Source organism: Geotrypetes seraphini, chromosome 7, assembly GCF_902459505.1.
Source record: "Geotrypetes seraphini chromosome 7, aGeoSer1.1, whole genome shotgun sequence".
NCBI classification, from domain to species: domain Eukaryota; kingdom Metazoa; phylum Chordata; class Amphibia; order Gymnophiona; family Dermophiidae; genus Geotrypetes; species Geotrypetes seraphini.
This window is the reverse complement of record NC_047090.1, coordinates 179,377,187-179,402,368: the sequence shown is the minus strand read 5'-3', so window position 1 is coordinate 179,402,368 and position 25,182 is coordinate 179,377,187. Positions and strand designations below refer to the sequence as shown.

General features: G+C 44.6%; 1 protein-coding gene across 2 annotated transcripts in view; it reads right to left on the bottom strand.

Moving 5' to 3' along the window:
* EML5 (EMAP like 5) overlaps positions 1-25,182 on the bottom strand; it is a 382,142-nt gene that overhangs the window by 203,817 nt on the left and 153,143 nt on the right. For both annotated transcript variants that reach the window (XM_033952880.1, XM_033952881.1), the window contains exon 6: positions 5,056-5,191. In XM_033952880.1, coding sequence (XP_033808771.1) covers positions 5,056-5,191 — 136 coding nt within the window. The remainder of the gene's footprint in view (positions 1-5,055; positions 5,192-25,182) is intronic.

Below are 25,182 nucleotides of genomic sequence, written 5' to 3'. Positions count from 1 at the left end.
GGAGGATCAGATCGGGTGGGAGATTGATCGGGCAGTAGTTTAGTGAATCGGGTCCGGGTAGGGGAACGATTGCAAAACCAGTAAAACTGGTTTTGCGATCGTCGTTACAGAATCGGTAGGTTTAGTGAATCTAGTCCTTTATCTGCCTTCATTTTTCTCTGTTTCTATCCCATTGTCAAATCTCAAATGTCAGAATGTGGCATCCAACATTCTGCCCTTAAATGCCACAAAAAAAGAGTCCTGCTGAGGTTGGGGAGGAATGTCTAAATTTAACCTCTAGGAAGTCCCTATCTGAAACCTATTCCACAAAGAAAAATAGAAGCATACTTTTCTTTAAAGAATGCTACCATAAGTGGGCAAAAACCTCTCTATATTTAAGGCACAAACATTTAAAACAGCCGGTGTAAATGCTCAAGCCTGGAAAGAGGTAAAGGCCACTCATTCCCAGCCCTATGGAAAATCCTCAGCATCAAGCATGGGAGAAGCTAAATGTCTCAGAAAACCCAGACATTTCCTCTTTTTAAACTATATATAATATTTACATTTCATAATAATTTAATGTTGGTATTGCTACATCATCTTACAACTCCCAATACATTACACATCTCTCAGGCCTAGGTCAATGAACCCCCTTTAAACATCACATGAAGGCATCTAGAAATAATTGGGTTTGCAGCTGCTTGATGAAATTCATACGATCTTTACATAGTCTCAAAAACCCCAGGAAGTGAATTCCAAAGTTTTACACCCACTATAGTAAACATGGAGTTCCTTTGTTCTCACATAAAGAATTCTTTTATCCTTATCGTTAATCAGCCTCATCCCACCCTCAGGATCGTAACCTACGGACTGGTTTGATAAATTTCCCAAAGGTTTTGGAAACATGTCGGAGCAGATGAATATAACACTTGGTGCACGGTCTGAAGGAGTCTGGGACTGGTTTTCCTAAGTGTTGAACTAAGTTTTCTCTTTCATAAAATGCTGAATTATGTTTAGCTGCAGACCTAACTTATCTCATGTTCTAGCCTGCCTGCACTGGGTGTTTTAGCTTGGGCATTCTAGCTTCTTATGGCTATCTCAGCATAAACGACATGTAACAGAAAGACTGCAGGGCTTAGATAAGTAACCTGCTAGTGACCTGCTAGTGTGAGCTTAGGACCAAAGTTTTTTCTAGAATTCAGTTGTATAGCCAGAAGAATGTATAAATAGCTCTGAAACTTCCTGGTTTCGGGACTTCTGAAGCCAGCTTGGGGCTCAGGGGTCCGCATATGCTGAATAAAACATCTGTGCTTTCTTCAAGTCTCTAAGTTTTGTGGCTGCCCAAAGTGACCTTTCAGGTCGAGAGCACTTTGTGGTATATTCGCTGTTGGACTGGAAGCCAAAGCAATTTTTCAAAACTGGAGTGATATGTTCTGTCCTCGGAGTACTTTATATCAAACTTGCTGCAGAGTTCATTAACTACTGTCTAGCAGCGTCTAATGTAAACACCATTTATAAAATATTTCTCCCCCCCCCCTTTTACAAAATCACAATAGTGATTTTTAGTGTGCTGCTCACGACACTCATCGAGTTCCTCTGAGCGTCGGGAGCAGCGCAGAGCATTCAGCGCGCCGACCTGCGCTAAAAAAACGCTATCACGGTTTTGTAAAAGGGGGGGTGGAATGGTAATTTATGTTTTCCAACTTTGCTATTGAACAAAATTGTGACTAGAAGAAGCCCATTGATTAAATAAAATAAAAAGCTATGGCTAATATTAAATAACCATGCCCATAAAAATGAAAACATGCATCTCGAGATCAAAAATTAAAATTTCAAGAAGCGCATGACAACAGCATGGAAGGTAGTTTGGGCATTTACAAAAATATGCTCGCTATGACCCTATGCCAATATCCCATGCAAATTAAGACTGTAATGCCTGAAAATGTTCTCAGTTTTATCTGTGTCAGCAAATGCACAGGGTCACCGGACAAGACAAATCTTTGGTGCTATTTTGGAAATATGATGGTGGATTTTCAGCAGTGAAATATAATAAAGTTACCTAAATATCCAGCTGATTCTTCCAGTGATGTCAGATGGCATTTTAAGTGATCTGGTTTAATCTAATTGGACAGCATTGAAATTGGGGCTGTCTGGGTAACTTTAGGCCATGACTAAGGCAAGCCCCGGCTAAATTTTAACCAAACTCTGATGGTTGAATGTTCAGCAAATGCAGTCAGCATTGTTTTTAAACACCAGCTAAATAACACATTATAAAAATATGAATATGATATATTGTACTTAAAGTATTCATGAAGGAAAATCAAGTGTGTGTTTATAAGATTATATGTATTTTTCTGATACCCTTGTTGTAATATGAAAAAATGAATAAAGAAATTAAAAAAAACAAACAAACATTTAGTATGACATAATACACAATACTAGTATTTTATGTGTATATACATAGGATGATTGACTATGCTATAAATGTGTCTGTATTGAAAACCATCTCAAAAAATGCTAACCCTGTATTGTAACACCTTTACAGAAGCTCATGTAAACCGCTCTCAATTGACTCCCCAGTCATTAGTAGCGGTATAGAAGCTTTCAATAAATATAAACATGGATATTTAGCCCACCTAAATTGTACCTGCTGCTGATTCTTTGGGTAGAAGCAGGAAATGTTGCTGCAATATTCAAACTACTATCAAGCTAAGTTAAGTTGACCTGAGCTGCAGTGGGACTTGAACCCAGCTCCCCAGGCTCTTAGGCTACTGCACTAACCATTAGACTACTTCTCTACACCTAAATTTAGGCCAGCGATTTTTGTGGCCTAACTTTTATTCCTGTTTTCTGAATTAACTGCCACCCTGAATTAACTGCCACCCTCCACCTGTGTGCCACCCTGCTGGAACTATGCAGACAGTGCTGCTGGAAATCACTGTTGACCGCCTAAGCCCTACTCAGATAGTGCCAGGGCGCTGCTGAAAATGATGCACAGACAGTACAGGCTAAGCTGCTTATTTGAGAAACAGCAGCTGTTTATCTGGATAAATGGTTTCTAAACTTCTTTGACCTGTGAGTGTGTGACACAGATTTTCTAAAACAAAAGACCTGTGGGGTTAACTCCCGAAGTTAATGTCACAGCTCTTTTGAATACAGACCCTACCATGTTTCAATCCCTTTCCCTCGCAAGATTTATTTTTTCTCAATGTACTTAGGGCTAGATTCACTAAACGGACCTACCGATCCGATCCGGGTCCGGGGGGCTGATTCACGATGTGTCCTCATGCAAATGAGGACGATTGGAATCACGCTAAATAGCAATCCCGATGCATGCACAGACCATATGCAGATGGTCTGCGCATGTTTACAGAGCAGCAACCTTTTTTTTTTTTTTTTTTTAACTTTTTTTACTTCTCTTTTTCTTCGCGAGCCCGTGGTTTTAACCCACTTTAAACCCGCGGGTTAAAACCACAGGCTCGAAGTGCGGGGAAGAGCAGTAGAGTCGGGGCAGCGAGAGGAGGAGATTCGTGGCGGCAGGAGAGATTCGGGGAGAGCAGGGTGTCAAGCCAGGGCGGCAGGAGAGATTCGGTGTGAGAGCAGGGTGGTGAGTTGGGGCGGCAGGAGAGATTCGGGGCGAGAGCAGGGCAGCGAGTCGAGGCAGCAGGAGAGATTCGGTGCGAGAACAGGGCGGTGAGTTGGGGCGGCAGGAGAGATTCGGTGCGAGGGCAGGGTGGTGAGTTGGGGCGGCAGGAGAGATTCGGTGCGAGGGCAGGATGGTGAGTTGGGGCGGCAGGAGAGATTCAGTGCGAGAGTAGGGCAGTGAGTCGGGGTGGCAGGAGAGATTCGGTGCGAGAGCAGGGTGGTGAGTCGGGGCAGCAGGAGAGATTCGGGGCGAGAGCAGGGCGGTGAGTCGGGGCGGCAGGAGAGATTTGGGGTGAGAGCAGGGTGGTGAGTCGGGGCGGCAGGAGAGATTTGGGGCGAGAGCAGGGCAGTGAGTCGGTGCGGCAGGAGAGATTCGGGGCGAGAGCAGGGTGGTGAGTCGGGGCGGCAGGAGAGATTTGGGGCGAGAGCAGAGCAGTGAGTCGGTGCGGCAGGAGAGATTCGGGGCGAGAGCAGGGTGGTGAGTCAGGGCAGCAGGAGAGATTCGGGGCAAGAGCAGGGTGGTGAGTTGGGGCGGCAGGAGAGATTTGGGGCGAGAGCAGGGCAGTGAGTCGGGGCAGTAGGAGAGATTTGGGGCGAGAGCAGGGTGGTGAGTCAGGGTGGCAGGAGAGATTCGGGGTGAGAGCAGGGCAGTGAGTTGGTGGCGGCAGGAGAGATTTGGGGCGAGAGCAGGGTGGTGAGTTGGGGCGGCAGGAGAGATTTGGGGCGAGAGTAGGCTGGTGAGTTGGGGCGGCAGGAGAGATTTGGGGCAAGAGCAGGGTGGTGAGTTGGGGCGGCAGGAGAGATTTGGGGCAAGAGCAGGGTGGTGAGTCGGGGCGGCAGGAGAGATTAAGAGCAAGAGCAGGGCGGTGAATCGGGCGGCAAGAGGAGGAGATTCAGGGTGAGAGGAGAGTCGGGGCAGGAGATGCAGTCGGAAAGCAGTGAGTGACTGGTCCCCAGTTGTTGATCAGCCAGCCCAGTCGGTGTTGCAGATTTGTCTAGTGAATCGCTGCCTGCCTACATTTGAAAGCGGTTCCCCCTCATTTGCATGCGTGGATCGGATCGGAGGATGATCGGGAGAGTGGTTATTGAATCAGGTTGGAGGAAAATCGGGTCGCAAAGGGGTCGCTAAGTGGTCGGGACTTGATCGGTGGGCTTAGTGAATCTAGCCCTTAATCTCTTACCATTTCCCGCCTCTTCCTTTTGGTTCCAGTAAGTCAGCTTGTATTGTCTCCCCTTTTAATTTTTATTATTTTTTTAATAACACTTGAGAAATGTAAACCGTTTAGGTATATATTTGATAAATGGTTTATCAAAGATTAAATAAACTTAGAAACTTGATGAGTTTTTAGCAAAAAACAAACAAACCCAGAGACACTCTATTGTTTCATGTTAGTGCCCACTGGCCTTTTTTGCGGACTCTTAGATTCCTACCTTTGTATCCTTGGTCTGTTTCCCTGAGATCAATCACAGTAATTGGTTTAAAATTTAAATCCCAGAGCCGAACGCAGCTGTCCCTGCCGCCGGTGGCAAAACCCTCCTCGCAGGCATTCATGCTGAAAATTCCTGCCTAAAAATAACAAATAGTTAACCACACGCTCAAAGAACTTCACTAAAAGAGTGCTGAGTGAGCCAGTCCACAAACAGAGAGACGGAGCTTCAAAAATTGGGGTTACAAACACAACACATATGTTCTCAAACAATTCAATGGAGTCAAATCATCAACGCGTATAAAATTTGGGGACCCGCCTTCCAGCCTTCCGTCTTCATAATTGGAAGGATTGGAGGAGATTAAATTATAACTTCTGGTGGAACTCTTTATGCCATATTTATAAAATGGAAAGGTTTATTGCATTGCAACGGGGATACTTTAAGAAGTTTCAGGATGTGTGGAAACCATTAACAAAGTATTGTAAAGATGAATTTGAAATTGTTTCCCTTATACTTATCGATTTAAGGGGTAGGGAGGGGGGAATTTTATTATTACATGTTTTATATGATGATGGAATATAAGGGTGGGTGGGGTGGGAAAAGGGAAGGGATATGTTTTTATGTAATATATCAATGATTGTTTGTAAGTGATGTAGTTAATGTTAATCTGAATGAACATATTTAACACTTAATGTAATTTTGAAAATAAATAAAGAATATATAAATAAATAAATAAATAAAATTTGGATTCTCTGCATTAATTCTTCATGCTTAACGCAGGACTTTTTTATTTTTTTTTTAAACTGCTCTAACATTCTCGTTATAATCATAGATCCTTGTGTGAATGCTAAAGGTTTTTTTAAAAATGCAAATTAAACTATTATTTTAGGCCCTCTTCTAGAAGTTTCCACCACTGCCCAGAGCGCGGAATGCTCCAAAACTATTCTGACACTCATACGAATTCTCTGAGCATCAGAACAGCATCGAAGCATTGAGCACCCCGAGCCGCGGTAGAAACCTCTACTGCGGCTTAGTAAAAGGGAGGATAAATATAAACAGGCTTATAGTCAGACCACGGGAGATAGCCCGCAATACTGGAAATTCAATACCGACACCATTTTCCAGGCCTACATTTCCTCACGGTTATTAGCGGTTATATAAGAATTAAATTAAATTAAATTTCCAGCGCCTACCTCTGATGTGAATCGTGCCTCTGAAGGCACTTTAGGCTGCCTAACACCACTTACTGCTACAACTTATCACTTATATAGCGCTGAAAGGTGTACTCGGGGCTGTACATTTTGGCATTTAATAGGTCCCTGCACGGAAGAGCTTACACTCTAACTTGGACAGACAGACACGACACATAGGGTTGGGGATGCAGAACCTTTCCCAGCTGTAGGCTGAGGGAGCCTTGGAACGGTTTGGGACGCGTGCAAGAACCTCTAGGGGTAACTGGTCTCTACTGAAACAGGGTAAGCCAAGCCCATAAGGAAAAGTGACTTAAGGCTATGAAAGCAATTGTCTGTGCCTTTCCTTAGGTCTCTAGAAAAAGAAAAGCTTTCTTGTTGTTGCCCCTTTTTACCGTGGTTGTGTGTTGTTTTGGGTGAATATGGGCAGTGCTCCGGGCGACTCTGGACTGGACTCTGCCACAATGCCACTGAATATTTCTCTTCCCTCAGCCCCCAACTCGAGTTTCGTCAATTTCATGACTCCTTTGGGGTTTAATTCATAAAGCGTCTGAAGAAACTCTGCTCTGGCATTATATCTTTGCTGCCAACAGTGTCTAAATCATGTAGTAATCACACAAGGACCCATGATTGTAATGAAGAGAATGTCGTAAAAGCAGTTTCAAAGATCTGCATTAAGCAGGAACAATTACCGCAGACTCCTCGTATCTGAGCTCCTTAAATTTACATTTCACGTCATGAGCTTTCAAGCTTGGCTTCCACAAACTGAGTCTATGATATTACATTACATTTGTGATTTCTATTCCGCCTGTGCCTTGCGGTTCTAAGCGGATTACAGTTAAAAGAGATCAGGACATTACCGAGAGAATTACATTACAACGATTTAAGTAAATTACATGTTGTGGTATAGAAATACAAGTATAAGATATCTGGATTTATCGATAGAATAACTTGACAGGGTTCAAGTAGTTACAAGGTTCAGTGTGGAAAACAATATAGGCAACTGAAGAAAGATACCTAACTTTGAAGGAATCAGTTGAGTGGATACCTAAGGGAGATGCTTATTTAGGAGTTTGGATATTTTTGGTAAATGAGGTTCAAGGGGATGACTAGTGTGTTATTTGCTGGGGAGAGTGCATGTGCGATTGGGGAGGGGAATATTAAGTAAGGACGTGTTTTTTGAAAAGAAATGTTTTGATTTCTTTCCGATATAGCAGGCGATATAGCAGGCGTTCTGTCTTTAACACTAAATTTTGAAGTATATTTTCGCTATTGTAAATAACAAAATGTCACATGAGGTTGAACCAGACTCTCTCTCTTTAAATCATACCAGGAAGAACTCTGAGGAGTGGAATAAATCAGAGATGCTGAAAACAGAACTATCACGGTAATTTTGTCCTCCCCCTTTTCTTCCTGTAACATTGTGAAGGAAAACCTGAACAAAGAATGGAGTCTGTGGACTGAGGAACCAGAATCCACATTTACCTGTGCCTCTCCCAGACATTCTCCTCTTCTTGCACAGGTATCAGGTGAATATTAGAGAGTTGCACGGGGACAGAAATCCCACCCATCCCCGCACGTCCCTGCCAGGATCCTCTTCGTCCCCGCCCGTCCCCATAAAAAGCAGCAATTACTTCTGACAGGATCATCCATTCCAGTTTCTTTTGTGTTTGCGCTGTTGTTTTCCTTGTGGAATCTCTTTGGTGGAACCCTTTTTTTGTTTTCTGTTCAGGTAATTAACTTATAAACCCCCTCTTTTACTAAGGCTGACGTGTCCATTATATTATATGGACGAACCCTGCTTCCAAAGCCTTCCATACCCGTGGGAGTCCCGTTGGCTAGAGGGGGGTCCCCGTGGGAGTCCCGTGGGTTAGGGGGGATTCCCGCGGGAACCCCGCGGGACCCGTTCCCGTGCAGACCTCTAGTGAATATTACCCTGTAAACACAGTGGGAGAATGGCAGAACTGTATACTGTGAAGGTGTGTGTGTGGGTGGGGGGGGGGGGGGGGGCAGCCCCACATCTCACACTGCATGCATCTCTGTGGGATTTCAGTGCATTTTCTTGCAGCTTGCATGAGGTCATTTTAGCCCAGTGGTCTCAAACTCGCGGCCTGGGGGCCACATGCTGCCAGGTCCTATTTTGAGGCCCACGGTACATTTATCATAATCACAAAAGTAAAATAAAACAGTTTCTTTAGCTATAAATGACAATATTATTATTAAGACTTAGCCAAAAGGAAAGATTTATAAACTATAAAGAGTTTTACCTCATGCAAAATTGTCATTTCTTTAATAAGACAAGTATTTTTTTCTGAGGCCGTCCAAGTACTTACAAATCCAAAATGTGGCCCTGAAAAGGGTTGGAGTTGGAGACCACTGCTTTAGCGGTACTGAGTGACATCTGTTTCCCTAGCACAAGCTTTGATTTATACTCTGCCACTGAGATTCTGATGTGCTGACACCTTACAGAACCAACCCCATTACAGACTGCAAAGACCACCAAAGGTGGCCAAAAAGAAAATGCAGTAGTCTAGAAAAATAAAACACAGTTATAATGTGATTCTGTAATATAGGGGTTAAAATGTATTTATTCATTTGTAAATACGATTATACGCATAGTCGCAGAGTATCAAAGCAGTTTACAATATCCAAAATAAAAACAGAACAGTCAAAAACTGTAATGTTATATCATCATTTTTTTTTTGCAATATTTATAGGAACATAACAACAGCCATACTGGGTCACACCAATGGTCCATCTAGCCAGTGGTTCAACAGTGGCCAATCCAGGTCACAAGTACCTGGCAGAAACCCAAAGAGTAGCAACATTCCATACAGAATCCCTAAGAGTTGCAAGATTCCGGAATCCCAAATAGTAGCAACATTCTGGAACAGAATGCTAGGAATGATCAAGAAGGGGATCATGAACAGACTGGAGAGGGTTATTATGCCGCTGTACCAGGCCATGGTGCGCCCTCACCTGGAGTACTGCGTCCAGCACTGGTCGCCGTACATGAAGAAGGACACGGTACTACTCGAAAGGGTCCAGAGAAGAGCGACTAAGATGGTTAAGGGGCTGGAGGAGTTGCCGTACAGTGAGAGATTGGAGAAATTGGGCCTCTTCTCCCTTGAAAAGAGGAGACTGAGAGGGGAATTGATCAAAACGTTCAAGGTACTGAAGGGGATAGACTTAGTAGATAAAGACAGGTTGTTCACCCTCTCCAAGGTAGAGAGAACCAGAGGGCACTCTCTAAAGTTGAAGGGGATAGATTCCATACAAACGTAAGGAAGTTCTTGTTCACCTAGAGAGTGGTAGACAACTGGAACGCTCTTCCGGAGGCTGTTATAGGGAAAAACACCCTCCAGGGATTCAAGACAAAGTTAGACAAGTTCATGCTTGTTCATGTTCAAGGCCCCACTTGGAGTATTGTGTTCAGTTTTGGAGACCGTATCTGGCGAAGGACGTAAGAAGACTCGAGGCGGTCCAGAGGAGGGCGACGAAAATGATAGGAGGCTTGCGCCAGAAGACGTATGAGGAGAGACTGGAAGCCCTGAATATGTATACCCTATAGGAAAGGAGAGACAGGGGAGATATGATTCAGACGTTCAAATACTTGAAGGGTATTAACGTAGAACAAAATATTTTCCAGAGAAAGGAAAATGGTAAAACCAGAGGACATAATTTGAGGTTGAGGGGTGGTAGATTCAGGGGCAATGTTAGGAAATTCTAGTTTACGGAGAGGGTGGTGGAAGCCTGGAATGTGCTCCCGAGAGAGGTGGTGGAGAGTAAAACTGTGACTGAGTTCAAAGAAGCGTGGGATGAACACAGAGGATTTAGAATCAGAAAATAATATTAAATATTGAACTAAGGCCAGTACTGGGCAGACTTGCATGGTCTGTGTCTGTATATGGCCGTTTGGTGGAGGATGGGCTGGGGAGGGCTTCAATGGCTGGGAGGGTGTAGATGGGCTGGGATAGGTTTAAACGGAGATTTCGGCAGTTGGAACCCAAGCACAGTACCGGGTAAAGCTTTGGATTCTTGCTAAGAAGAAAAAAAATTTAAATTGAATCAGGTTGGGCAGACTGGATGGACCATTCGGGTCTTTATCTGCCGTCATCTACTATGTTACTATGTTAAGTTACTATGCTGAACCAAAACGTATGCAGGTAAGGCTAGTCTCAGTTAGGGCGCTGGTCTTTGACCTAAGGGCTGCCACTTGAGCGGACTGCTGGGCACGATGGACCACTGATCTGACCCAGCAGCGGCGATTCTTATGTTCTTAACCCCAAAGAATAACAACATTCCTCGTGCTGTTCACTAATGGGTCACTATTCAGTCAGCAGTGGTGAGTGTTTTGCTGACCTCCACCGGTGCTATTCTAGGATATTCAATGCTGGACCATGTCTGGGCTTCAGCACTGAATATCCGGTTTGTCCGGCACAGGCTAACACATGGCCACTTCAGTCGATAGTCAGAACTTAAGTAGCCACAGGTTGCCACATAAAAATCGGACTGTCATCTCATTTATGTAGTTATCACTACTTATCATTTCTATAGCACAGATAGACATATGCAGGGCTGTACGTTAACATGTAAGAAGAGACAATCCCTGCTCAATAGAGTATACAATCTAATTAAAATAGACGAACTGGACAAGGGTTAGGAAATTGCTCAGAGAGAGAATGATAAAACAGCGAGTGGGAATTAGAAGTTAGAAGCTGCCTCGAAAAAGTGGGCTTTTAGCCTAGATTTGAATACCGACAGAGATGGAACTTGACGAAGTGACTCAGGCAGGCAGTCCGTTCCAGGCATACGGTGTGGCAAGATAGAAGGGACACAGTCTGCAGTCGGCAGTAGAGGAGAAGGGTACAGATAAGTGACACCTGAAGAATGGAGTTCTTCATAAGGAGAGATAAGAGAGGATGGATACTGGGTGAATGCTTCTAAATCAAGAAGAGGAGTTTGAACTTTATGTGGAAGTGACTGGAGGAGAGAGGTAATGTGAGCATAGCGACACTGGTGGAATATAAGTCATGGGCTGGTTAAGAACATAAGAATTGCCATCTCCGGATCAGACCTTCGGTCCATCAAGTCCGGCGATCCGCACACGCGGAGGCCCAGCCAAGTGTACACCTGGCATAATTTTAGTCACCCATATCCCTCTATGCCTCTTGTAAGGAGATGTGCATCTAGTTTGCTTTTAAAGCCTAGAATGGTGGATTCCGCAATAACCTCCTCTGGGAGAGCATTCCAAGTGTCCACCACTCGTTGTGTGAAACAGAACTTCCTGATATTTGTCCTGGACTTGTCCCCCCTTAGCTTCAGTCCATGTCCTCTTGTCCGTGTCACAATCTCAGCTCTGGAATGTTGCTATTCTTTGAGATTCTGCCTGGAATCTTGATACCGTTTGGGGTTCTAGAATCTTTTGTTACTCTTTGGGATTCTGGAATGTTGCTACTCCATTGTAACATCACTGATGAGGTTGGCTCTGAGGCACTGTGGAATGAGGCATTATAAGAACATAAGAAGCGCCATCTCCGGATCAGACCTTCGGTCCATCAAGTCCAGCGATCCACACACGCGGAGGCCCAGCCAGGTGTAAACCTGGCGTAATTTTAGTCACCCATATCCCTCTATGCCTCTCATAAGGAGATGTGCATCTACTTTGCTTTTTAAATCCTAGAACGGTGGATTCCGCAATAACCTCCTCTGGGAGAGCATTCCAGGTGTCCACCACTCGTTACGTGAAGCAGAACTTCCTGATATTTGTCCTGGACTTGTCCCCCCTTAGCTTCAGTCCATGTCCTCTTGTCCGTGTCACATTGGACATTGTAAATAATTTTTTTTCCTGCTTTATTTTGTCGATTCCTTTCAGTATTTTGAAAGTCTCGATCATATCCTCTCGCAGTCTCCTTTTCTCAAGGGAGAAAAATCCCAGACTCCTAAGTCGTTCCTTGTATTCCAAGTTCTCCATACCTCTTATTAGCTTCGTTGCTCGTTTCTGCACCCTCTCCAGCAGTTTTATATCCTTCTTTAGGTTGGGAGACCAATGTTGGACACAGTATTCCAAGTGTGGTCTGGCCATTGCTCTATATGCGGCATTATAACTTTCTCTGATCTACTCGTGATTCCCTTCTTTATCTTGCCTAACATTCTATTTACTTTCTTTGCCGCTGTCGCGCATTGTGCTGACGGTTTCAGGGTCCTATCTATCATTACACCCAGGTCCTTTTCTCGTTCACTCTTACCCAGAGTTGCACCTGACATTCTATACTCGTGTTCCTTGTTCTTTCTGCCTAAATGCATTACTTTGCACTTTTCCACATTAAACTTCTTCTGCCATTTCTCTAACTGACACAAGTCACTCTGGAGTTCCTCGCTATCCTTCTGCGATCTGATTGCCCAGCATAGCTTTGTGTCATCTGCAAACTTGATGATCTCACTGGATGTTCCTTCTTCTAGGTCATTGATGAAAATATTAAATAAGATGGGTCCAAGTACCAAGCCCTGGGACACACTACTAGTCACTTTCTCCCAGTTTGAGAACTTCCCATTTATGCCCACTCTCTGCTTTCTGTTCTCCAGCCATTTGCCTATCCATCTTAGTATATCGGCACTTAGGCCCGAATTTTATTAACGGCACTATTTTTGGTGGCCTCCTTAAAAGTGACCGCCAATCGTGTGTCAATCACACAACGGCGTCATTTACAGAATTGCGTCTTTGGGAAAGATAGGCTTCGGAAATGTAGGCCAGGGTTTTCAAGGCCTACCTTTCCGGCACCTACATGAATCATAGCTACGGAGGAGCTTTATGATGCCTAACACCACTTCTGGTGTTAGCCACACCTACAGTGGCGTTAGGTGTCATAAAACATCTCCAGGGGCACGAATCCAAACTCAGGGGCGGAAAATTTCATGGCGACACCAGAAAGTATTTCTTCACAGAGAGAGTGGTTGATCATTGGAACAAGCTTCCAGTGCAGGTGATCGAGGCAGACAGCGTGCCAGACTTTAAGAATAAATGGGATACCCATGTGGGATCCCTACGAGGGTCAAGATAAGAAAATTGGGTCATTAGGGCATAGACAGGGGGTGGGTAAGCAGAGTGGGCAGACTTGATGGGCTCTAGCCCTTTTCTGCCGTCATCTTCTATGTTTCTATGAATCCGGCACTGTGTTTTTAGGCACTGTTTTAAGTCTGCTTTTAAACAGCATTTTGGACTTAATTTAGGTCCCAGTAAGGCGCCCGCCAATGCCAAAGCTAAGGCACCGTTTATAGAATACGGGCGTTAGTGCTGACTTCACCCCTGGAACACCTCCATAATAGCCGGCTTTCTCTTAGGCACTAATAACGAAGTGCCGCTAAAAATTAGCAGATAGCCCCAAAGAACAAATTTAACCTGTTGGCAGCCATTTCTGGCCCGTTAAACCATTTTGAATATCAACCAACAGATTCTTAATTTGCGACTTCTTTGAACATTTTGGGCGAAGACAGGTAATAAATGCATACCACACAATATTCAGTGCTATTTAACCGACCAGGGAACAGACTTCAAGATCTACTGGGAAGCCCTTTTAAAACTGGTCAACACATGCTAGCGCTTACTGCAGCTGGGTAAATGGACCCCTTAGTGCAGGGGTGTCCAATGTCGGTCCTCGAGGGCCGCAGTCCAGTCGGATTTTCAGGATTTCCCCAATGAATATACATGAGGTCTATTTGCATGCACTGCTTTCATTGTATGCTAATAGATCTCATGCATATTCATTGGGGAAATCCTGAAAACCCGACTGGAATACGGCTCTCGAGGACCGGAGTTCCCTACCCCTAATCTAGACCAAGGGTTGACAACTCCGGTCCTCGAGAGCCGTATTCCAGTCGCGTTTTCAGGATTTCCCCAATAAATATGCATGAGATCTATTTGCATGCACTGCTTTCAATGCATATTCATTGGGGAAATCCTGAAAACCCGACTGGAATACGGCTCTCGAGGACCGGAGTTCCCTACCCCTGACCTACAGGATGCAAGGTAGCTTATAAACAAATAGACTTCATATTTGAGAGAACATGCATTAAATTATCTCAGCCACAAAGAGCTATTCGTGTTTGCTGATTTTAAAAATAAGTTTAAAGAGTCTTTCAAAAATGTAGAAATGATGGAATCTGATGAATCTGATGTGGGGTAGTATTCCAAACTTTAGCACTTTGAAATAAGAAACAAGATTCCCAGATTCACTTTGAACTTGTTTCGTTGAAGGAAAATCTAAATTCAGCCTATTATATTTCTCGAGTTGGGCCTGTTCTCGGGAAACATCAAAGTTTGCACAAGTTCATCAGAACTGAGCACAAAAAAACTTTTACAAACCATACAAGCTAATTTAAACAGAGTCATGAATTTATTTTAAGCCAGTGAAGTCTGTTTAAAAGTGGAATTGCTTCATGAAATTTATTTAATTTGAAGATCAGACGTGCAGATGTATTTTGCAACAATTAAAAAAGCCCGAGAGCTGGTCTCGATGGGCGACTATAATAATGGGCTGGATGGCCCGAGTTAGTCGCCCATGTGAAGACAGTTCACAGGTTGGGGGGAGGTAGTTGTGGTAAGGGGGGTGTGGTGGTAGATGATAGGACAACTGGGTTTCCCGCCTGGTAGCCAGAAGTGATTGGGCTTTGGAAGAGGTGCAGGGCATGATGGGAGGGAAGCCCATAGAATGCGTCTTCCCGGCGTTCAGAGGCGGCTTTCCCTCCCACCCTCCCCTTTGTACGTAAGGTTTGCTGGGGAGAGGGAGGGGGCTTGGGGCTGTCATAGCAGCGGTATTCCCGAGCTACAAAGTTCTGGTTCATCGAGAGATGGGTGATGATTTGATAGTGAGCTCAGTCGAGTGGTGATGCCATGGGTCAGGTGACCCAGAGGAGGGGGGCATGGAGGTCCATACCTGACACCCCCCCCCCCCCCGGCTCATCTGGGGATGAGCAGTTAGGGGGAACTGAGCTCAGGTGAGGGAATATGCCTTGAGGCAGGTGGTTCGGAATAGGGGCACAGAAGGTCTATGCCACCCCTAGGCTCGGGGTCAGGGGAATACAATTTCAATTTTGTCAAATTGCAATGTTTTGTAGCTTAGGAGGTGAAGCAATCATTGATTCCTTATTTATTTGATGACCCAATAAACAAAGCTGCGGCCTGGTTATTACCATCAATAAAGTGTCTGTGGTTTATTTATTGTCTACGTTACTGCTGAGGTCTTAAGAGGTTTAATAAGCAGTGTGGGGTCATGGTGATTAAAGGGGGAGGCTGGGTGTAGGAGGACAACAGCTCGGCCATTCCAGATCCATATATTAGTAACTTTCTACATAACTTTTGAAAACACGAAGAGTTACAACAATGCAAATGAATTAAAATTGACTGAGCAATTAATCTAAAGCTCAGAGGGCTTAATGACGACCAAATTGCTCTTAGCCAATGTACGTAGGCACGTCTTGCTTTTGGGTATCAATGTGGTTTTGTGCTAGCATTCTGGAATAGCTTAATTACACCCTTAAGCTTTATAGAATTGGCATTAAGCATTCCCCTTGGTGGCACCTGAAATAAAGTGCCAATTTATAGAATTACTATCACAGACTGCTGTAGCTTTAAGACAAGAAAACGTTTTATTTCGAGTACAACACAAGGTTATATCTGTGATCCATGAAACGGTTTATCATCAAACACACCGTGGTATTTTCAGCAAGTCATTCTGAACTATAAACCAGGCAGATCTTTTACGATCTGAAAATAAAAATGTATTAACTTCAAGGAAGCAAGGTTACTCTGCAGACAAGACACCAGAGCAATGACTTTCTGCATAGCGGGTGTTAAGATGTGGAATGCTTTGGTGGGTCAGTTGCAAGAACGCATTGATCGGTTTCAATTCGAGAAACAGCTAAAAACCCAATTGTTTGGTTACCGCAGTCTTATGACTTAACAGTTCTTTGGAAAAGAAAAGATAGTTCTCCCCTGTTGATTTTAAGATTTTAGTTTCTCATGATTATCATGTAAACTGTTTAGTTCTTAAGTGGTATAACACTCCTTACAATAGAATCACTTAATCAGATCAGTTCATCTAATATAATAAAACCCTAAGCCGCGCATGCACACTCTTACCTGTGTGCTCCCGTTTTCCGTGCGCTGTAGGTCCCCGCAGGTAGGAGCGTATGCGCGGCTTAGGGTTTTGTCAGCTTCAGGCTGTTGACGCGTGGTAAGGGGTGCTGCTGGACAGGGGAAGAGACTGGGGGGGGAGAAAAAGAAAGGGAGACCTACTGATGGACGGGGAAGCAGGAAAGAGGTGCTGATGGACAGGGGAAGAGACGGGGGGGGGAGAAAAAGAAAGGGAGACCTACTGATGGACGGGGAAGCAGGAAAGAGGTGCTGATGGACAGGGGAAGAGACGGGGGGGAGAAAAAGAAAGGGAGACCTACTGATGGACGGGGAAGCAGGAAAGAGGTGCTGATGGACAGGGGAAGAGACGGGGGGGGAGAAAAAGAAAGGGAGACCTACTGATGGACCGGGAAGCAGGAAAGAGGTGCTGATGGACAGGGGAAGAGACGGGGGGGGGGGAGAAAAAGAAAGGGAGACCTACTGATGGACGGGGAAGCAGGAAAGAGGTGCTGATGGACAGGGGAAGAGACGGGGGGGAGAAAAAGAAAGGGAGGCCTACTGCTGGACAGGGGGACAGGAAAGAGGTGCTGATGGACAGGGGAAAAGACGGGGGGGGAGAAAAAGAAAGGGAGACCTACTGATGGACGGGGAAGCAGGAAAGAGGTGCTGATGGACAGGGGAAGAGACGGGGGGGAGAAAAAGAAAGGGAGGCCTACTGCTGGACAGGGGGACAGGAAAGAGGTGCTGCTGGACAGGGGGGAGATTAAAAAAAGGGAGAAGGGCTGCTGCTGGATAAGAGCAGTGAAGGGGTGGTGGTGGACACAGGGAAGGTAAAAGGAAGGGAGAATGGGTGGACAGCCGAGGAAAAAGAAAGACAGAAATACAGAAAGCGGCTAAGGAGAGAGAGAGAGAGAGAAAGAAATAAAGACAGACACACACACATATATTCTAGCACCCGTTAATGTAACGGGCTATAAGACTAGTCTTACTATAATTTCTTCTCCTAATTCAGGAAAAGGCCTCAGAAAAGGAGCCTTAAAAGATTCCTTGAACGAACCTTCTCTTTTCAAGCGGCCAAACTAAACTCATGGCTCGCCCAAATTATACTTGACGCCTCTTCATACCTCCACTTTAGAAAAAAGCTCAAAACTCTACTTTTCAATGGACCAAATCCTTAATGCTTCCCTCTTCCACCTTAGAAAACAGATCGAACACTCTTCTTTGCATCAGACCAAATCCTTAACTCTCCCCTCCCCCCCTCAACACGACCCACCTTTCTTTACTTTTTCCCCCTCCTCCCCCCCCCAAGATCCCTGCCCCCTCCCTCTCATACAATATGCTTTGTTCCCCCCTCTCATAAATTCAATTGTACTCTCTTACAGTACATGCCATATGTGCTCTGTATTAGCCTCTCCTTCACTTAAATTGTCAATGTAAACTAGTTTTGACCCTTTGATTGACTTGTTATGTTCTTCTTGTTTTTCAACTGCACTGTATGTAACTCTTCTATTTGTTGTGAACCGCCTAGAACTCCCTGGGTATGGCGGTATACAAAAATAAAATTATTATTATTATTATCATAGACCGAGATGATCTGCGTAGTTTATTCTGCTCCAAGCTCCAGTCATCGGCCACAAAAACCTGAATATTTTATTCACCTTTTTTCAAAAAATTTATTTAATTTTTATCTTTTATCTCAATTAAATCTCTTCTTAATAAACAAGCTTCTTTATTTCTTTTACCAAAACTTGTTCACGTTACTATCCCAAGCAAGCAAAAAACATTTAAAATGCACTTCTTTACTTAGAGAAAATTGACAGTTATTTTATTTATCTCAATCGCTTACGCCTCTCACTCAGCATTATTCTGTATGCATATCATTTGTACCATTGAAGATTGTTAAGTGACATAATTATTGTTAATTTTTTTGAATATATTGTTGCACTTATTGTAAATTTGAAAATGAATAAAGAATTGGAAAAAAAAAAAAAAAAGAAGAGATTTAATTGAGATAAAAGATAAAAACTAAAAAAATTAAATACATTTTTGAAAAAAGGTGAATAAAGTATTCAGGTTTTTGTGGCCGATGACTGGAGCTTGGAGCAGAATAAACTACGCAGATCATCTCGGTCTATGATAAGACTGTGCGTAGGCTCCTTTTCTGAGGCCTTTTCCTGAATTAGGAGAAGAAATTATAGTAAGATGCAGTTGATGCCCCTGTACAGGTCATTGGTGAGGCCCCACTTGGAGTATTGTGTTCAGTTTTGGAGACCGTATCTGGCGAAAGACGTAAGAAGACTTGAGGCGGTCCAGAGGAGGGCGACGAAAATGATAGGAGGCTTGCGCCAGAAGACGTATGAGGAGAGACTGGAAGCCCTGAATATGTATACCCTAGAGGAAAGGAGAGACAGGGGAGATATGATTCAGACGTTCAAATACTTAAAGGGTATTAACGTAGAACAAAATCTTTTCCAGAGAAAGGAAAATGGTAAAACCAGAGGACATCATTTGAGGTTGAGGGGTGGTAGATTCAGGGGCAATGTTAGGAAATTCTACTTTACGGAGAGGGTGGTGGATGCCTGGACTGCGCTCCCGAGAGAGGTGGTGGAGAGTAAAACTGTGACTGAGTTCAAAGAAGCGTGGGATGAACACAGAAGATTTAGAATCAGAAAATAATATTAAATATTGAACTAAGGCCAGTACTGGGCAGACTTGCACGGTCTGTGTCTGTATATGGCCGTTTGGAGGAGGATGGGCAGGGGAGGACTTCAATGGCTGGGAGGGTGTAGATGGGCTGGAGTAAGTCTTAACAGAGGTTTCGGCAGTTGGAACCCAAGCACAGTACCGGGTAAAGCTTTGGATTCTTGCCCAGAAATAGCTAAGAAGAAAAAAATAAAAAAAAATAAAAAAATACATTTAAATTGAATCAGGTTGGGCAGACTGGATGGACCATTCGGGTCTTTATCTGCCGTCATCTACTATGTTACTATGTTACTATGATCTGATTAAGTGATTCTGTTATAAGGAGTGTTATATTGTTTATTTTGATCACTTGGGTTGAGATTTTTTCTTTAGTTCTTAAGTGGAACAGAAAAATTGTAATTTAATAAATAAAACTGAAGATGTGCTGTAAAAATACAATACAATACAGTGTCTTAATCCTGCAATTCTCTACAAGGAATCTATGCAGCTTACAATAAGAATTATACCAAGTTCTTGAAATGAAATTTTTTTAAGTCAGATTTTGTGGTTGTTAAAGGGAAGAGGTGAGAGGGTAGGAGGTTGGCTATAGAGAGAAGGGATACTGTATGTCTTTCGTTTCTTCAAGATGTCAAGTTAAGTGGTGGGTTGTTCCAGATAAGGGGTCCTTGATATTCAATCTTAAAAATCAAAAATGGAACAAATGGGAAAGAAAAAGCAGACATATAAGCAATGTAACACAAAGCAACAACCCCCAAAATGGACACATTAGTGAGAGCTGCATCTGGTGTCTGCCTGCAAATTCTTGAATGCTTGCATGGCAAGATGCCAGCTTTGCTACATGTAAATGATGCATTGAATTTGTAATGACATTTGCTATGAAGTACAAGAACACATCATTTGCCATAGAAAAAGCAGCTCAGAGACAAGAGATCATGATTTGAAGCTAGGAATGGGGGAGGCTTGGAGAAACAGCAAAGAAATATTACCATATTTTTTTGCACCATAAGACGCACCTGACCATAAGACGCACCCTAGATTTAGAGGAGGAAAACAAGAAAAAAACCCATTCTGAACCAAATTCTCCCTGCCAGGCTCTGTACCCAACCCCATAATCCTTGTCAGGCTCTGTACCCTGTCCCCCCTCCCTACCAGGCTCTGTACCCTGTCCCCCTCTGGTGGTTAGAGGTAAGCTGGGACAGGGTACAGGGTACAGGGCGGGCAGGCAGGGCACAGAGTGGGCACAGGGCAGGCAGGCTGGCCTAGTGGCCTAATGGCAGGCAGACCCCATACCCCACATGTACCCTAAATCATCCCCCATACCCCCCACGCACCCCCCCAGTACCTTAAATTATCCCTTTATACCCCCTACATACCCCAGTACCATTTTTAATCATACCCTCCCATACCTTTAAAAATCCCTCCCTCCCTAGATGGCTGTCTTGGTATTTTAAACATCCCCCCACCCCACCCCATCCCCGGTATCTTTTAAAATCCCTTCCACGCTCGCTATCTCCTCTTCTTATTTCCCAGCCAGCGGCATGGGAGGTCAGAAGAGTGCGGCGGTCAGAAGCAAAGCTTTCTGCGCTCCCGCATGGGCCCACGCTGTTTTCTGAATGGCTGCGATCAGTTCTTGCTTTGCTCCTAACCACCGTGCTCTTCTGACCTCCATGCTGCTGGCTGGGAAATAAGAAGAGGAGACAGCTAGGGAGGGAGGGATCACGCTGGACCACCAGGTAATTTGCAAGTGGTCAGGCGGACGGTGGCAGGTGGGCAGGGTTTTTAAAAGGTGCGATGGACGGTGGTGAGCGTGCAGGAGGGTGGGGTGTTTTTACAGAGGTGTAGTGGGTGTGCAGTGGTGCAGCGGGCGGGGTGTTTTTAAACGGTACGGGGGGGTGTAATTTTTTGTACCTTCGCTACATAAGACGCACTGAGATTTCCACCCACTTTAGGGAGGAAAAAAAGTGCGTCTTATGGAGCAAAAAATACGGTACCTAGCGTATAATGGATGTCCAGAATTATTCAACAGTTTCACTAGCAGGAACTGAATCAGGGACAGAATTCAACCATGCCTAGGATAGATTCAGCAGCTGGTGGTAAGGGCATGAAAGGGAGATAAAACAAGAATGGGTAGGATATAAATGGACAAAGTAGAGGCCCGACTGTAGAGGTCTGAATGGCCTACGAACTCAAGTTTTCAAGTTTTATTTAAAATTTGATGAATTGTTTAATCTTAATACAAAGCGATGAAAAAATCTAAAATATTAAAAACATCAAATTTGGAGAGACAGTAGCAATAACATAGACAAATCACCAAACATAAACAGAACCAAAAGGGAAGTGGGGAGGAAATACAATACACTTTTCCCTCCGTATTCACTGTGATAGGGGATTAACAGAACCACAAATAATGAAAAACCGCGAATAACTTTTTCATATGTTATTTGCTATTTTCTATTAAAAACCATCATGAATGGGAGACCTGGCCTGTTCCTGAAGGAGAGGCAACACACGATGAAGAAAAGTGCTGGGCATCAGCAATTTTTCTCTGTAAACGCGTGGAGGGCCATAATCGAAAGGGACGTCTAAGTCCGTTTGCGTCTAAGTCGCAAGTCGTCCAAACTAAAAAACAGCCTAGGACACATTTTCGAAAAACACGTCCAAAATTTTTTTTGTTTCAAAAATTGTCTCATTACACGTCCTGCCAATCTGATCGTCCAAGCTGCTAAATCGTCCATCTTTATACCACATTTCCGTCCAAGTCAAAAATGCCTAGAACAAGCCCTGTTGGACGTGGAAGGGGTCTGCAAAGTGATGGACTGAACACCCAAACATGGCACCTAAATAGTGGGGTACCTTACAGGTCACTGCTGTGAACTTCACAAATAGGGTGTCATGTGTTCTCCTCACTACAGCTCCCTTATAGGTCATAGTTAACCCCCCAAATCACCTCCAGAATCCCCTAGGCCCACTTATCTACCACCCCAATAGCCCTTATGGCTGCAGGTGCCACTTATATGCCAGTAAAAAAGGGTTTTGGGGGTGTATAGGGGAGTGTACATGTTTAAGTATCAATGCAGTCATTACAGGGGCTTATGGGCATGGGTCCTCCTCTCCATGGGTCCCTAACCCACCCCAAAGACGGCTTAAGCCGCCTCTGTGCTGGATGACTAGGCTTTCCTATGCCAGGCTGCCAGATGATGATGGTCTGCAGGCTGAATTTTAAAGGTGTGATTAATATTTTTATGGGGGTGGGGGTGATTTTGAAGTCAGGTATTTGTCCACTTGTGTAAGGAACCCAAAGAACCTCAGTTTTTCTTGGGTTCAGGCAGAGTTTGTTATGGTTTGCCCATTCCTGAGTTGCGGTTAGACAGGCGGTCTACTCAAAGCTGTGGGTAGATCTGGTTCAGTGGGTATGAGTAGTTGCAGATCATCGGCATAGAGACAGAATTTTGTGTCCATCCACAGAAGCAGCTTAGTCAGAGGCCTAAGGTAGATATTAAATAAGATGGGAGACAGTATTGCATCCTACAATACAGTGCCCAAGGTAAAGATGTACTCCAAAACTTGTACTTATTGAAAGCTAGCACTTGCAGTTATATGCACTGAGCTGAAGACTAGGGGAAGATGCTGCCATTTTGAACCCAAAACTAGGCCAGGCCTCTCCTGCTTGGGTCCACTAACCCACATGGATGGCCTTCAGGTAAGTCTCAGGGGCTCTAAAGGGGTCCTGGAGGATGGAGGGTGGAAGAGGGTCAGATGGGGATTGAAGGGGGAGGGGAGTCATAAGTTTAGGTGTGGGATTGGTACAAGTTCTCGTTCAGGAAAGGTGAAGTCTGCCCATGAGGGGGAGATCTTGATTGATGGGGGAATCGATAGTACTTCTTTGATTTGTCTACAGGTATCAAGAGGGTGCCGTGTCAGTCAGAGGCAAATTATGGGGGGGAGGGAGGGAATATTATGAGAGAGCGGAAAGGAGGACAGGCCAATGGCAGCAGCCTTATGGGACCACCAATAAATCTGCGGCACCTGCACCTCCTCTTGAGATGGCTGTATTTGCAGCAGCACTATAGGCAGTTGTGATGCACTAGCTGTCACCAGTGGCCCATCCTCTGCTCTGCCCCAGCCAAGCCTAATCTCTACCTCTACTAGCATTAAGCAGTTTGCCTGGGAGTTTTACCGTATTGCCCATTTAAATTGCTTTACTCATCATCGCAGGCTTCCACTGTTTAACGTGAGGTAAAACCAGCACTAAACATACCTCTAAGTTTATACCTGAAGCAATGGAGGGTGTGAAGGGCAATTCTATAAACGAGGCACCCCTATTTAGATGCCAATTGTGTACATAAGCTTCTCTTCGGACACCCCAACACCAGCTCCGAGCTGGCATTAGGTTTCCAGTGCTAAGTGCGACTTTGTTTTGTGCGCTGTTCTCCGAGTACTGGGAATGGAGCAGGAAATGACCTCATTAGCGCAAACAGTATTTCAATATGGTCAAACGGATGGCGTGTTGTTTCCTGAGCTAGAGCCCTGTGAATACTCTGCGCAGATCAACGCCCGCGCCAATCGGCACTAGCGCCGGCGTTAGGTCCTGATCTTCGGCCCCTTAATCACACAGAGTCAGGGGTAAATTAGAAACCTGGAGTCCCAATGTATGTCTTTTATTCCAGAAAACACAAACTGGCACACTGTGTACACTCTCAGTGAACTAAATGAGGCTCAGAATAATCTGTTTCAAGCAGTGCTCAGAGTTTGAAATCTCAGACCGAACTTCGGGTCATGCCCAAGCTGTTACATGTCTGTGTTTGATCTCTCAATCAATGCACTTGTTTGACTTGCTATTGTTCATTAATATAAGCAATGTTGTAAAAAAATGTTTTACTTATCTGCTTTTGTTTAGAAGAAAGATCTTGTTCATACTTTGGGTTCTGACATAAAGCGTGAAGGCAGTTTACAACAGACCAATTTTTGCAAATAGTGTCAGCGTTCTGCATTAAGGGTTTTCTGAAGCAGCAGCTGCAAAATGCGTCAGAACCCAAAGTATGAACAAGATCTTTCTTCTAAACAAAAGCAGACAAGTAAAACATTTTTTACAACATTGCACATAGTTACGGTTACCTTATAATAATAATAACTTTATTTTTGTATACCGCATTACCACAAACAGTTCAGAGCGGTTTACAATGCAAGAGACTGTACATATACAGCGAAGATACAATGCAAGGGAATGTACTATGCAGTTGAGAGCAGTTTACAATGCAGGGGACTGTACATATTCAGCATAGGTGTTTATACAGCGAAAATACAATGCAGATTTATAATGCAAGAGACTGTACATATACAGCGGAGATATTTATACAGTGGTACCTTGGTTTAAGAGCATAATTCGTTCCAGAAGCATGCTCTTAAACCAAAAACTCGTATATCAAAGCAACTTTCCCCATAGAAGATAATGGAAACTTGAACAATTCGTTCCACCAACCCTCCCCCCACCCCGAGGCTACCGCCGCTGCTCCATCACCCCCTCCCCCCGCTCTAACCGGCATCACACCCCTCCCCCGCGAACGCCCCCCCCCCCGCGAGAACCGCAAAGCACCCCCGTGCTGAAAGCGGCATCCGCCCGCCCTTCCTCCCAAGCACGGTCCTTACCCCTTCTGCTCATTGTAAGGGTGAATGCGAGCTCCCGCCTCTTGCCTGGGCTGGGCCTTGAGCATCTGCGCATGCTCAAGACCTTCTGGCTCTCGTTCTCTCGGAGAGAACGAGATCTCCGAGAGAACGAGAGCCAGAAGGCCTTGAGCATGCGCAGATGCTCAAGGCCCAGCCCAGGCAAAGGGCGGGAGCTCGCATTCACCCTTACAACGAGCAGAAGAGGAAAGGACCGTGCTTGGGAGGAAGGGCAGGCAGATGCCGCTTTCAGCATGGGGGTGCTTTGTGTTTCTCGCGGGGGGGGGGGGTGCGATGCCGGTTAGAGCAGGGGGGAGGTGCTCGTACACCAGAACAAGCTCGGTTTGCGAGGCAAAAGTTTGCTGAGTGTTTTGCTCGTCTTGCAAAACACTCGCAAACCGGGTTACTCGCAAACCGAGGTTCCACTGTACAGTGAAAATAAGA